The 15080-nt window shown below is 36.0% G+C and overlaps 1 protein-coding gene across 14 annotated transcripts; it reads left to right on the top strand.

The window, feature by feature from the left end:
• The first annotated feature begins 380 nt into the window (after positions 1-380).
• LOC120085908 lies at positions 381-13892 on the top strand. Of its 14 annotated transcripts, none has more exons than XM_039042198.1 (7): positions 381-743; positions 1157-1840; positions 2011-2317; positions 2403-2807; positions 2888-3093; positions 3364-3527; positions 13708-13892. In XM_039042198.1, exons 2-7 carry the CDS (start codon positions 1556-1558, stop codon positions 13787-13789), a joined length of 1449 nt encoding a protein of 482 aa, XP_038898126.1. In that variant the 5' UTR covers positions 381-743; positions 1157-1555; the 3' UTR covers positions 13790-13892. The 14 variants fall into 14 exon arrangements, with proteins under 14 accessions (XP_038898126.1, XP_038898139.1, XP_038898136.1 ...); XM_039042211.1 differs by lacking the exon at positions 13708-13892 and having other exon boundaries at positions 382-743; positions 1228-1286; positions 1391-1840; positions 3364-3778; XM_039042208.1 differs by lacking the exon at positions 13708-13892 and having other exon boundaries at positions 382-743; positions 1228-1286; positions 1384-1840; positions 3364-3778.
• The last annotated feature ends 1188 nt before the right edge of the window (positions 13893-15080 follow it).

Here is a 15080-nt window from a genome sequence, read left to right as displayed (position 1 = left end):
TTGTATTTATGTCGTTGTTTGAACATTCCAAGTTAATTAAATATGTCATATCAAGTGTTGCAAAATTTGAAACGGGCAAAATGAAAACAAAAAAATTATAGTAGTCAAAATGAGCTTAATTCAATGGTATTGATATGTACTCTTGGCTCAATGATATTAACTAGTGCAATGTTTTAAAAAGTTAAAGGTACAATCTCCTTACATAGTTGTTGTACTAGAAAAAAAATGTAAAACATAATAACAAATAGTAAAATAACATGATATAAAACAGTCCGATTTCATTCTTTAAATTAAAGTAAAATAAGAGAGAACACGATTAATTTTCAAAAAACAATATTTGCATCCAAAGGGCCCTTACTCCTTTAAAAGTCCATCTTCTTGTTTTCTTTCTTTCTCATTAATATATATTATTCATCTCTCAGTCCTACTCACTCACTCACCACCACCCACCCCCCCGGCGCGCGCGCTCTCTTTCCATTTTCATCTCCATCCTCTCTCAAAATACAGATCTTTTGCCTTAATCCCGCCAAACAACCGCGAACGAACTTCAAGCGCGAACGGAGTCAGCGAACACTGTCTGCAAACACGACCATGAACGGACTGCAAAGTCGACGATTGACATGAACTGAAGGATGGACTGACGGACGGGAATAGATACTTCGACCACAAACACACCGGAGGTCTTGTGTGCTGTTTAAAGACAGCAGCTAGGGTTCCGGTCGGCGTCCGTCGGCGGCGGCTAGGTGAGGCAGCTAGGGTTTGATGTTGAAAGAAAAACTAGGGTTTTTTTTAAAAAAAAAAAAAAAAAAATTCATAGGTTTAAATGAAATAAAATAATATCGCAGGATTTTGCTTACTTTCATATCTGCCCATTGATTTCTGTATCGATGGAAGTCTATTACTATTTAAACAAAAAATTATTGACGTGCAGAGGAGAATATAAACCATATGTTTCGTTCATTTCTTTGCCTTCAACTGTTAGGATCATTTACTTGATACTGTTTGGCATCTGTAGGTGCCGTCCCTGGTTTATTAATTTAAATTTAAGATATTTTTTGTAGATCCTCGCAGTTTTATGGGTGTTCTCCCCTTAATTTATAATAGTTCTTCATTCTGGCATTCGCATAACTTTTGTGCTAATTTTGTTTCCTCCTAGATGTTGGCTTTTAGTAGTCCTAACAAAGATCATTTCGCCCCAAACTTCGCGGATTGGGCTACGCATCTTAGTTTCAGGACATGCCAAATTGTGGGTTTCTATCGCCTGAATCTTAAAATGTTAGTGAAACGTAAGGCTTTCGTACCGAGTTAGATCATTGGTAAATTTTATCCGTGAAACTTAATTTTCATCTTTCAGTTGTCCCGTCCTGACTCTCACATAAGTAGTTGACAGATCCCAAATGAAGTAACTGGATTGAGGCAGCATAATGATGGATAAACGAAAGAACACTCAGTTCCTTTGCCAAAAAATAAAGCATTGACTGACCTGGGAACTTGTTCCATCAGTATCAATACTCCTGCCATTGACAGAGGTGATCGTGAAGCCACACCCCTTAGAATGGTAGGAATATCAGGGTCATCTTCTGCCCTGGATTTGATCAAGAAAAAATTGCACGACTCTGGAACTCCTGTAGCTTCCTCGCCTATTTCAGCTTCAACAATAGCTCAATTAGATGTGAATCTACCAAGAGATGTTGATGTTGCAGTTAAGGCACTGCAGATAGAGAACATCAAGAATAAACCGAAAGATGCTAATGGTGATGGAAATGTATCCAACTCCTCCTTGGACTCTGAGAATGTAAAAAGTGGGCCAACTAATGAGCAGTTAAATATCCAGTTTGAGGTATCATCTAACTTCCCTTTTATTGGGGATCAGATCAACATCATAATCTTTTTAACAGCACGATAATTCTAGATGGATTTTTTTTTGTCATTTTCCTGTCATAATCTTCTTTGACTAGTATTCTGAATTTCAAGTTCATTCTGCATTTGAGTCCTTCCTATGCATTGCAGGAGGATGGCGCAGATCCTAAGTGTAGTGCAGAAGTGGAAGCTGAAGAGGATGAGGAGGATTTCATAATGGAAGAGGTAAAGAGGAGACTGAAAGAGCTAAGGAGGAACAGTTTCATGGTGTTGATTCCAGAGGAAGAAGAAGAAGAAGAAGAAGAAGAAGGAGAAGAAGAAGGAGAAGTAGGCGAAGGGGATCCTGAGTGGAGAGACGTGGAAGCAGAAGGTCGACAATGGTGGGGAGGGTTTGGTGCTGTCTATGATGATTACTGCGAGAGGATGTTTTTCTTTGATCGGATGAGCATTCGGTCCGGTATGTTTCCAAAATCAACAAACCAATCAAAGCTAGCGAAATTAAGTTGCTCTTACATTACATTGCCATTGGCATTGCGTTTTAGGTCCTGAATCAACCTCCCGAAGATCTGCATCGAAAAAGAGTGCATCTCCTCTTCGATGTCTTTCTCTGAAGAGGATTGAAGAACCCGAAGATGAGATGGAGGATGTTGACCCTTCATTGACTTTGATTGACTCCAATTACCACATAGAAACAGCCTATGTTGCGCACATTTGCTTGTCCTGGGAGGCCCTTCACTGTCAGTACACTCAACTTAACCACTTAATATCATGCCAACCCCAAAACTCTACTACTCATTATAATCTTACTGCTCAGCTCTTTCAGCAATTTCAAGTCCTCTTGCAAAGGTTTATCGAAAATGAACCCTTCCAACAAGGTCTCAGGCCTACAATTTATGCCCGAACCCGTCGAACTTTTCCTAAAATGTTGCATGTTCCCAACATACAAGGTATGTGAATACATAGACCCCTCTGAATTTGTTTAGGATACCCTGTATTTTGATCAACTCTATTATTGTTTCTTGTTCAGCTTCAGATCCAAACGGGGTGCAGGAACAAGAATCTGATTCCCTCATCCTCGCTCCTGATCTTCTGCTCATTATTGAGGCTTCAATCTTTACATTCCACCGCTTCCTGAAGATGGAGAAGAAAACCTCAAATTCCGCTTCTTTATCATTTCAGAACCACACCCAGGATGCCGCTCTGCTTGCTCGTGTTCGATCTTCTCTTGACAAGGTATGAAATTCAAGTGTGCTTTTAACTTTGCTGAAATGTCAAATGTGACCATATCAACTCAAGGATAGCTAAATTGGTTGCAAGACAAATACCTTTCTTCTCTTTTGATAAGGAGAACAAACTTAACGCCTATAATGTAATTATGCATTGGCACCAGTTATATTCTCTGTAAGAGAATTAAGTGGAATTGTAGGAGTATGACATGATCATGTATCCAATAATTGTTCCAACGTTTGGAGAATAATATGAAAGGGTTTTGAGTGTTGGCAGAAGAAGACGAAGCTGAAAGAGGTCAGGAAGAAGAGTAGAGGGTGGAAACAGAAAACGTGTCCTCAAACGTATGAAGACATGCAATTACTTTTTGGAATCGTGGACATTAAAATCATATCGAGGCTTGTTAAGATGTCGAGGATTACTAAAGAACAGCTGCTTTGGTGTGAGGAGAAACTGAACAAGTTAGATATATCTAATGGAAAATTGCGGAGAGACCTGTCTCCTCTTCTTTTTCCATGTTAATTACTTCTTTTTCTGCTGCTGCACTGCATCGCAAAATTGTTGTGATTGTGATTATGTTTTATGTATTTGGATTATGGCTGCAGATAAGTCTGGTAATGGACCCTACTACTGCTACTTCTATGATAATATGAATTTTGGGTGCTTTCGAGCTCCTTGTGTTTTATTGTTCCTTATGTGGGTCCTTTCAACTATCCAATCTTTCTGTTGCAATTTGGAAACTCACATCACAGAGTAAGAGATAAATGTTTTTTTTTCCCTCCTTTTAAACAATGTTCATCTCTTATGGTCACAGTTCGTCTCTTCTCTTTAGACAAATTAAAGACTCTTCAATTGCCAATTCTTGCCTTGTTTTTTTACTGGCTAAATTATGAAAAGTCTTTCAAAAGTTTAAAAAATATCCCTAAATTTTCTAAAACAGTTCAAAAAGTATCCTTGCAGTTAGTCTTGGACAAATCTATTAGTATTTTGTTTAAAAATATCAGTGTGGTTAGTAGATGAACACTAATTATTAGTAGATGGAAACAGATTGGATTGGATTATCATTATATAGGCTAAGCGTTTTGTTTCAAATGTTTAAAAAATATCTATGCTGTCAATAGATGAACACAAATTGTTAATATTTGATTTCAATATCTTGAAATTTTTAAATGTTGCATTAATATTTTTAGCCTAACAAAAAAAAAAAAAAGCTCCTATAGATAATATAATGATAGATAAAAAAAAACTAAATTTAAAATAAATTGTATAGGTATTCTTATAGTTCTCATTTTTATCTCATTTGTCCAATTTTTACATCAATTTTGTCACAATAAAATATAAACTAAAATTTCAAGTTAAACATAAAAGTTCTCAAAATTTCAAAAATAAAAAATTCTTCCCGTAAAATTTACCAAAACAATAAAATAGCCAAACACCCTAACACATAATCAACTACAATTAGCCCATGGTGCTTTCATTATTCACTTTTTTTTTGTGGTAATAATCTAGTGGGATAAACAAAATGTTTTTCTTTTCTTTTTTCTTTTTGAATATAAACAAAATGGCAAACAATTAACAAGAAGAAGAGTAAGATCGGAAAAAAAAATAGAGAAAATAGAGAAATGATAGGTCATGAATTGAAGTAAGGGAGATAACTAAAATGAAAGAGGGAGGTGATGGGATGTAGATAAACGTAAGAATATTTTTAATTTTTTGAAGTAAGGGTATTGATGCGACTTTAGAAAGTTTTTGCAACGAGGTATTGATAGTTTGTGTTCATATATTAACATTAAAGGTATTTTTTAATATATATATATTTTTTAAATTTCAAGGTACTTTTGGAACTTTTAAGAGTTCATTGGTAGTTTTAAAACAAAACGCTCATAGTTTCCATCTAAAACTAACAATAATGATATTTTTGAAAATTTTTAAACTTAAAAGAGAATTTTTTACATTTTTTAAAATTTCAAAAATTAAAAGGGTATTTTTTATATAAAATACAAAATTTAAGGAATATCTCCTAAGGGAAGCAGACGACATCTTGGTGAATCGGAGGTCGTGGTTGTAATCGGAGGTGGTTGTCGGAGATCGAAATTGGTATTTAGGGTCGAGAACGGTGCTACTTATCTCCTAAATGGTATCTATAAGTAGCACCGTTCTCGACCCTAAACACATCACATTTCGTGATCATTCTAAGTTGTTTCAATGTTAGTTTAATATCATTACTTTTGTCGCACTTTTGAAAAAAAATTTGACAGCTTGCTTCAAAACTCCCAAGGTTCACTTTCTCTCCCCATGCTATCTAAACTTCTCTCTAAAATCTCTCGCCCCCAGACGATTCTCAACAATACTGCCTCTTCCTCACAATCCAAAGAACCTCAAAGTATTGAAGATCCGCTAAGTATCATTTAAAAATACAATACAACCGAAGCAGAAATTGCTAAGGTTGGAGATCGTCTAAAAAATTGGACCATTCCTAAGCTGGATCCAAGATTGATCTACAAGATCAACAACTTCAATTTTTCTCAAACTAACGTCATCGTCATCACCGAGAAAAATCTTGCAATGAATGATGAGTTTACTGAAATCGACCTTCTTCCAAGAGAATCTATAGAGCAAGCTATAGATAAATACAAATACCTATACATCGAATGTGTTCAAGTTGCCCTTAAATCTCTATTTAGAGAAGGATTAGATGTCCCAGTTTATCTTGCTCTCAGAGATAAGCGGCATATTCGCTTCTTACACTCTATTTTGGGAATCGTCCAATCAAACCTTGAAAGAGGTCCGGTTTACTTCACATGCAAACCAAGATTTACTATTTCCCTTCAAGACGCTAATCTCCAGGATGCCCTTAGTCTCGATGTCCATTCTCGAGGCCTCGAATTAAAAGACGGATCCTTGTCGTTTGCCGTCTGCTATCGTATTTATTTTAAACTGATGCATACAAATGTATCACCAAGAGCCTTAGGAATATCTCCTAAGGGAAGCACCATGCATATGGAAGTCAATATAAATACATTCTTTATGACTATCCCAAAGCTTCTACAATGGAATGAACTCACGCAAAATCCAGTTTGGTGAATTCCAGGAGCAAATAATCCTGTTACAAAGCAAAGTGAGGATGCTACGATCACTGAGCACCATAATGGGGATGTTGAAGTTCAGTTCTATTCAGAACCAAGATATCCCATAATTCAATAAATTATGATTAGTAGGCCAAGCATTTCTTCCGAAACACGGCCAACTAGCAACATTTCTAGATCTATTCCCAGATCTAGGTCAATGAGAACGTCTGTGGATTTCGATAGATCAATTCCGGACATTCATCATGAAAGAAGTAAGGGTTCCGTATCTCCTACTCAATCTGACATGGAAAGAACATCGGAGCCAATTTACAACCAAATTAATGTACTATCGATGTATGAAACTCTAGAGCAAAGATACGAGCGAAAGTACAGTTAATATATAGATCTCTATATATTTCAACCAAAAGAGACCAGAGGAGCTTTCATTCTAAAAGGAGATTTCTTCAAAAGAATGAAAGAAAAAGATGAAGCGACAGAACGTCGCTGCCTCACTCTCAAACAAAGTCCCACTTGGATTATGACCAGTGGAAAAGAGATAGCTGTAGATTATCCTCCTGAGGAAGAATCCTATTTTCCTCACCCAGTAATCCCATCCATCAAGATGGTATCCTCTCCGTACAAAACCATTGATGAAGAAAAGGTCTCAAAGGTTGGAGTACGAGAAATAAAAAATATTTAACATCAACTGAATTATTCAAACAAGATGTTAACAACCCTTTTTTAAACAATTGAGAAAATAAAGGATCAAAAGGCTGCCCCAAGTTCAAGCCTTAAAGGTATACCAAAGATTGATCCAAACCGACCAATCTTCTAACCAAATACCTTTCCTATTGGAGACCTGAAAGGAAATCCAAAGGAACTTCTAGCTGAGATTAATAAGAAATTATCAGCATTCAAGATTCACAAAGGAGAAGCAGATTCTTCAAAAAAGACTGAAGTCTCTAAAGCTATTAATATGATTAGGGAGTCCAAAGAGACTTCTATATCTCATACAAAAATCCTTCCGGTGGTCTCTTATAGCACAGAAATGAAGAATCACTATGCAAAACCCTCTCCTCCAGATCTAGGATGAGATGATTTTCGTCCAAATCAAAAGACTTATGATGGAATCTCCGTTATAAGCTAGAATATTGACGGTTGTTTCGATCAGCAAATGATGAATATCTTCCAAGAGATTCTTTTAGCTACTACCGCATATAGCACTAGAAAGACTGTCTTAAGCACGGCTCACATTCTGGTTTCAGGATTCACAGGAAATCTGAGGAGCTGGTGGCACAATCAACTTTATGAAAAAGAAAGGCAGACTATCCTAACCGCCACAAAAACGGTTACGGTAAAACAAGAAGAAAATCCAGGAGCAGGAATAGCCCCAATGGAGATAATGCAAAATAAACCAGATATGGTTAACTCATTAGTATATACTGCAATGAAACATTTTGTAGGACGAACAATCATCTACAGTAATCAAGCCACTGAAGCACTTCTCAAGATGCGTTGCAGGAAGATGAGCGATTTCAAATGGTACAAAGACGTTTTTATGGCACGTCTTTACAACCTCACATCTTGTGGAGACGAAATCTGGAAACGAAAGTTCGTAGAAGGATTACCTCCTTATATCGCTAAAAAATTTTATCAGAAGATGTCTGAAATCTTCGAAGGAAATCAAATCAACTGGAATTCTCTCACTTATGAAGATATTACCAATAACATTCAAGCTTTATGCTTAAGTCTTTGTAAAGACAACAAACATAATCAAAGAATCATCAAAGATGCAGATTATCGAAAGGAACTAGGGACTTTCTGCAAACAATACAGTGTTGAACAAGATCTACCGCCTTCAAAGAAAAAGAAGAAATTTTCAAAGAAACCTTACAGCAAAGGAGGAAAAACCTCGAAAGAGGAAGTACTACAATAGAAACAATAAGTATTCCAAGAAGAAAGGAACTACTTGTTTTCGATGCAACAAACATGGACACTATGCTAACAAATGCCCTTTGATAAAGAAGATCAACAACCTAGAGATTAACAACGACCTAAAACAATCTCTTCTCTTTGCCATTCGGTCCGAAGATGAAACCTCTATTTCAGAAGAATCATCTTCCGAGGGAATAATCAATGAAGTTATTGGAGATTCCTCCTTTGAAGGATACTCTTCCGATTCTTCTCAATTTTCTGAAGAAGTTGTCCCTTGCATGGGATGTATCAATGTTCTAACAAGAGATCAGAAAACCTACTTGATCTGATAGAAGAGCTTCCCGATGAAATATCTCAAAAAATGATCCTCTTAAAACTCCGGGAGTCTCTAGAAGGACAAAGTTCGAAGCCTCAAGTCTTGGAACCAATTCATTATTCCTTTCAAGAAATACTCAATCGGGTCAATAATGAATCCTTCCAAGAACCCGCAAGAGCTTCTGCCCTCCACATGGATGTCAAGAAACTCAAAAGGGAAGTTGCAATCAATAAGCAACAACTATCAATTCTGGAAAATGCATTCAGCAATTTCCAACAGCAGTCCTAAAACGTAATTCCTCAAGGAGAAACCTCAGGAGTTCAAAAAGATGATATATAAGGAATTAACTATATCAGTAAGGTCTACAATAAAAAATGGTTATCTAAGGCCACAATTAAGGTACATGATTTCAAATTCGAAGCAGTTGTCTTGTTGGATTCTGGAGCAGACCAAAACGTCATTCAAGAAGGTTTAATACCATCGAGATATTTTGAAAAAACAATGGAAGTCCTGAGATGAGCAAACAACCAGAGACTTCACATTAATTATAAATTGCCAAAGGCGTATATTTGCAAAGGAGATGTGTGTTTCGTTAACACCTTTCTCTTAGTCAAAGACTTATCGGAAGAAGTGATCTTAGGAACACCATTCCTTACTCAATTATACCATTTTCATGTTTCTGAGAAAGGATTATCATCTCAGAAACTTGGAAAAGTAATGACTTTTGAGTTCTATCATCCGATAACTCCTAAGTACATTTCAAATATTGAAGAAGAAATCCACCAGTTTATCAATAGGATATCTAAGAAAGAAAAGAAAATCGAGTTTCTTTAAGATGACATTTAGAACAAGAAGGTTGCTGACCAAATTACTAGACCTTCAATCCATAAGAAAATCCAGCATTTGTTAAAGAAAATGGAAGCCGAAATTTGCTCGGACATTCCAAATGCATTTTGGGCTTGCAAAAAGCATATAGTCGAGCTCCCATATGTTGATAGATTTGACGAAACGCAAATTCCCACAAAGGCCAAGCCCATTCAAATGTTGAAAGACCTAATCAAAATCTGCAAAGCAGAAATTGATGAGCTCCTCCGAAAAAGGCTTATTAGCCCATCAAAAAGCCCATGGTCATGTGCGGCCTTTTACGTCAATAATCAAGTCGAGAAGGAACGAGGAGTTTCAAGACCGATGATCAACTATAAGCCCCTTAACAAGGCTCTCAAATGGATTGGGTATCCAATTCCTAATCAACAAGATTTATTAAAGAGAATAACCTCAGCAGAGGTTTTCTCAAAGTTCGATATGAAGTCTAGATTTTGGCAAATCCAAGTATCTACAAAGGACAAATATAAAACAGCTTTCAACGTCCCCTTCGGGCAATACCAATGGAATGTCATGCCCTTTGGATTAAAGAATGCTCCTTCGGAGTTCCAAAATGTCATGAATGACATATTCAACAAATATCAGGATACCACCATCATCTATATCGATGATGTCTTGGTATTCTCAAATATAGTTGAACAACACTTTAAGCACTTGTAAGTGTTTTTCAACATCATTAAGACAAATGGTATTGTGGTATCTTTACCAAAGATCAAATTGTTTCAAACAAAAATTAGATTTCTTGGTTATGATATTAATCAAGGAATAATCAAACCAATCCAACGATCGCTAGACTTCGTGGATAAGTTTCCATACACTATTCAAGACAAGACATAGCTTCAGCGTTTTCTTAGATGTGTAAATTATATTGGAGACTTTATTAAAGACCTCTGTATTATCTGTCTCCCCATTTATGACAGATTGAAAAAGAATCCAAAGCCATGGATGGACGAGCATACTTGAGCGGTCCAATCAATAAAAGCTTTAGCAAAAGGCATCCCATACTTGTCACTAATGGATGAAAAAACTTATCCAATTGTGGAAACTGATGCATCTGACATTGGTTACGGTGATATTCTCAAACAATAAATTAACGGAAAAGAAATAGTAGTCCGTTACTATTCTGAAGTCTGCAACGATACTCAAAAGAACTATTCCACTGTGAAAAAGAAGATTCTCACAATAGTAAATTGCGTTCAAAAGTTCCAAGGAGATCTTATCAACAAAGATTTTCTGGTGAGAACAGATTCAAAGGCCAGTAAATACATCTTTGAAAAAGATGTAAAGAATCTTGTGTCAAAACAAATCTTTGCAAGGTGGCAGGCGATCTTATCTTGCTTTGATTTCAAAATTGAGCTTATAAAAGGCACAGAGCACTTTCTTGTAGACTATCTAAGCAGAGAGCACCTCTCAATAAAAAATATTACTAGAAAAGAAAAAAATCTCCCCCATAATTTCCTAGAAACCCATGGAACCCCCCGTCCGTCCGCGGCCACCAAGGCGGCCTCCACCATCACATAACATCCAAGCTAGCTCCTCCAAAGCTAGTAGCTCAAAAGGCAAACAACCCGTGTCTCAATCTTCTGCACCATCTCCCATAAGTGCAAAAAACTACGCCATGGACACTGACTTTGAATTCGTGTCTAGAAGACGTCAAGGTAGTGCCCAAAAGACACTCTCAATACAATCAGGCTCATTAAGCCTACCTCCACAACCCTCAAAGACACTGTTACGTCCCTCGGGTGTAAGTAGTTCAAATAAGAGACCTATAAGGTCATCTTCAACCTTAATCCCAAAAAATCCGTCAACATTCTCCCAGGTGGTGAAGCCAAAGGTTTTCCAACCAAGGGCACCAATTTCGGGATACTTCACAAAGACAACAATGGTCGATCTAACGATCGAGCCAGAACTCGACGGACCATCCATTCAGAAAGTCTGCTCTCCAATATTCCCCCATGGATTTAATTATCTTCCTGAGGATGTATCAAAACGAGAACCTTTTATGAATTCATCTTGGTAGATACCAAGTCTTTAGAAATTACTCATGTTCCGGATCGCTCAGATCCCTAAAAAATTGTATACTTAAAGCCGAGAATTTTCAAAGTGCTAACACGAATCAAAGGATGTTTGTGGCGAAGAAATTCTGGAAACCTTTCAAACCACAAACATACACATACCGTGACTATATGCGTGCATGGTATAATGTTTTTTAGTTTCAAGCTTACAACCATTCCTGGTTTGTGACATTCTGTAAGCAAACTTACAAAATGCACTTTCCGAATTGGTTTTAACTTTGGTGGAACTACTTTGGATTATCTGAAGAAATCTTTCCTGTGGAAGTCCAAAGGTTTTACCACCTCTTTCAAACCAGCATCTATGTGTCTTCTCTCTCAAAGACGTTTAGATTTGCACTATACTTTCAAATTTCGTAGATCTTTTATTGGAATTTCCAACTAGGACCACGGAAACTTCAAAGCCCTACGCAAAGAATTAAGAATCGAGTGGTGGGAAAAGTTTGACTACTCCCACCTAGAAGCGTCAAAGTTGAAGGATTGGTTCAAAGCCAATGTTCATCTACAGGACTTATCTTGCCAAGAAGATGAGCAATTCATTTTGACAAAAAATTCAATTATGAGTTCTCTAGCTGGAGTAGGATCACATGCTGATTTTACTTTAGCCTTCAATACGGTCGTTAGGCAATTATCAAACCTGATGAAACTCAAGAAGATGCAAATTTTTCTGCATCTGTGAACAATGAAGTCGAAGACAACGAAGATGACTATGACCACTTCGCCGATTACGACATCAATGATCCGTTTTTAGACTCACAGCCAAATTAGTCTAAAAATAGTTACTGAAATTATCATTTAAATTTATGTAAATTATTTAAATCGCTTTTGTACATAGGTGTGTAAAACCGTCTGCAATTATCATCGCTGTTCATGAGAAGTCTACATTTGAGACAGAGATGATGGGATAGTATGTTCCTAGAGTGGACTAACCAACCACGGCCACATCGGTTAGCTGAAGATTGGAAAGCTCAGATAGATCACTGTAAAAGAAATGACTATAATATCTCATTAACTCATAAGGATTAGGTTGGACAATCAAAGTAGGCGGGTAGCCGAGAAGTAAGACCCTGGATCGTAGTCCCAAAAAAGTGATACGCGTAGATATATGTAATAGTCGTTCCAATCCAGGCCATTCAGGAGAAACTGGGTGACATCATCAATAGTTATCACTTGAAGATCTTATCAGGCGTGCTTGAAGATATTGCAGACATATCCCATCTATCTTTATCTATTGTTTGCATTATTGCTTTATTATTTGTTTGTATTATTGCATTATTTCTTTTAAGATAATACAAGGTCAAGTGGGGTCCTGTCCCACCGAAAAAATCTTATCGTAATCTTTTCTTTTCAAAAAGAAAGATTTCAAAAGATATTTTGCCAATCAGGGGTCCTATCCTGTCGGCCACATTTTGGAAATTTTCAATTATGTAATCTTTATTCGTTGGGACGTGTGTCAAAATCTTATCGAAATTTCTAGTAGGCAGAAGGCCTAATAACAATTCTATAAGTAGCACCGTTCTCGACCCTAAATGATATCAGAGCCTAAATACGAATTTCGGTCTCTGAGTTGTAATCGGAGACTGAAATTGGTTAACCTTGATGGCCAAATACAAATTATCACAAAATGTGATGTATTCGTCTAAGTCTTACAAAGATTAAAGATCGATCGATTGAAGATTCTAAGTTGTTTCAATGTTAGCTTAATATCATTATTTTTGTCACACTTTTGAAGAAAGTTTTGACAGATTGCTTCAAAACTCCCAAGGTTCGCTCTCTCTCTCCCCATGCTATCTAAACTTCTCTCTAAAATCTCTCGCCCCCAGATGATTCTCGACAATACTGCCTCTTCCTCATAATCCAAAGAACCTCAAAGTATCGATGATCCGCTAAGTATCATTCAAAAATACAATACAGCCAAAATAGAAATTGCTAAGGTTGAAGATCGTCTAAAAAATTGGACCATTCCTAAGCTGGATCCAAGATTGATCTACAAGATCAACAACTTCAATTTTTCTCAAACTGACGTCATCATCATCATCGAGAAAAATCTTGCAATGAAGGATGAGTTTACCGAAATCGGTCTTCTTCCAAGAGAATCTATAGAGCAAGCTATAGATAAATACAAATACATACACATCGGATGCGTTCAAGTTGCCACTAGTCGTAAAAATGTATCGTATTTATTTCGTGCCAAATGTATGGGATTGGATTGGACGATTCCTAAGGCTCTTGGTGATATGTGTCCTCAAACGTATGAAGACATGCAATTACTTTTTGGAATCGTGGACATTAAAATCATATCGAGGCTTGTTAAGATGTCGAGGATTACTAAAGAACAGCTGCTTTGGTGTGAGGAGAAACTGAACAAGTTAGATATATCTAATGGAAAATTGCGGAGAGACCTGTCTCCTCTTCTTTTTCCATGTTAATTACTTCTTTTTCTGCTGCTGCACTGCATCGCAAAATTGTTGTGATTGTGATTATGTTTTATGTATTTGGATTATGGCTACACATAAGTCTGGTAATGGACCCTACTACTACTACTTTTATGATGAATATGAATTTTGGGGGCTTTCGAACTCCTTGTGTTTTATTGTTCCTTATGCGGGTCCTTTCAACTATCCAATCTTTCTGTTGCAATTTGGAAACTCACATCACAGTGTAAGAGATCAATGTTTTTTTTCCCTCATTTTAAACAATGTTCATCTCTTATGGTCACAGTTCGTCTCTTCTCTTTAGACAAACTAAAGACTCTTCTATTACCAATTCTCGCCTTGCTTTTTTACTGGCTAAATTATGGAAAGTCTTTCAAAAGTTTAAAAAATATCCCTAAATTTTCTAAATCAGTTCAAAAAGTATCCTTGCAGTTAGTATTGGACGAAATCTATTAGTGTTTTGTTTAAAAATATCAGTGCGGTTAGTAGATGAACACTAATCATTAGTAGATGGAAACAAATTGGATTGGACTATCATTATATAGGCTAAGTGTTTTGTTTCAAATGTTTAAAAATACCTATGCTGTCAATAGATGAACACAAATTGTTAATATTTGATTCCAATATCTTGAAATTTTTAAATGTTTCATTAATATTTTTAGCCTAACAAAAAAAAAAAAAAAAAAATCCTATAGATAATATAGTGATCAATTTGCTTGAAATTTTATTCAGATAAAAAAAAAACCAAATTAAAAATAAATTGTATAGGTATTCTCTTTCATATAGTTCTCATTTGTCTAGTTTTTACATCAATTTTGTCACAATAAAATATAAACTAAAATTTCAAGTTAAACATAAAAGTTCTCAAAATTTCAAAAATAAAAAAATCTTCCAACAATAAAATAGCCAAACACCCTAACACATAATCAACTACGATTAGCCCATGGTGCTTCCGTTATTCACCTTTTTTTGTGGTAATAATCTGGTGGGATAAACAAAATGTTTTTCTTTTTTCTTTTTGAATATAAACAAAATGGTAAATAATTAACAAGGAGGAGAGTAAGATCGGAGAAAAAAAATAGAGAAAATAGAGAAATGATAGGTCATGAATTGAAGTAAGGGAGATAACTAAAATGAAAGAGGGAGGTGATGGGATGTAGATAAATTGTAAGAATATTTTTAATTTTTTGAAGTAAGGGTATTGATGCAACTTTAGAAAGTTTTTGCAACGAGGTATTGATAGTTTGTGTTCATATATTAACATTAAAGGTATTTTTTAATATAT

The sequence above is a fragment of the Benincasa hispida genome, chromosome 9 (assembly GCF_009727055.1).
Source record: "Benincasa hispida cultivar B227 chromosome 9, ASM972705v1, whole genome shotgun sequence".
Taxonomy (NCBI): domain Eukaryota; kingdom Viridiplantae; phylum Streptophyta; class Magnoliopsida; order Cucurbitales; family Cucurbitaceae; genus Benincasa; species Benincasa hispida.
The sequence above is the reverse complement of the archived record's forward strand: the minus strand, read 5'-3'. Positions and strand labels throughout refer to the sequence as shown.

Bases quoted from the DNA above. Each gene is read 5' to 3' on its own strand.
- LOC120085908 (XM_039042198.1), top strand. From the start codon at position 1,556: ATGGTAGGAATATCAGGGTCATCTTCTGCCCTGGATTTGATCAAGAAA. The intron at 1,841-2,010 runs GTATCATCTAAC...TATGCATTGCAG, and splicing joins AGTTAAATATCCAGTTTGAG to GAGGATGGCGCAGATCCTAA. The intron at 3,528-13,707 runs GTGTGAGGAGAA...ACAGCTGCTTTG, and splicing joins ACTAAAGAACAGCTGCTTTG to GTGTGAGGAGAAACTGAACA.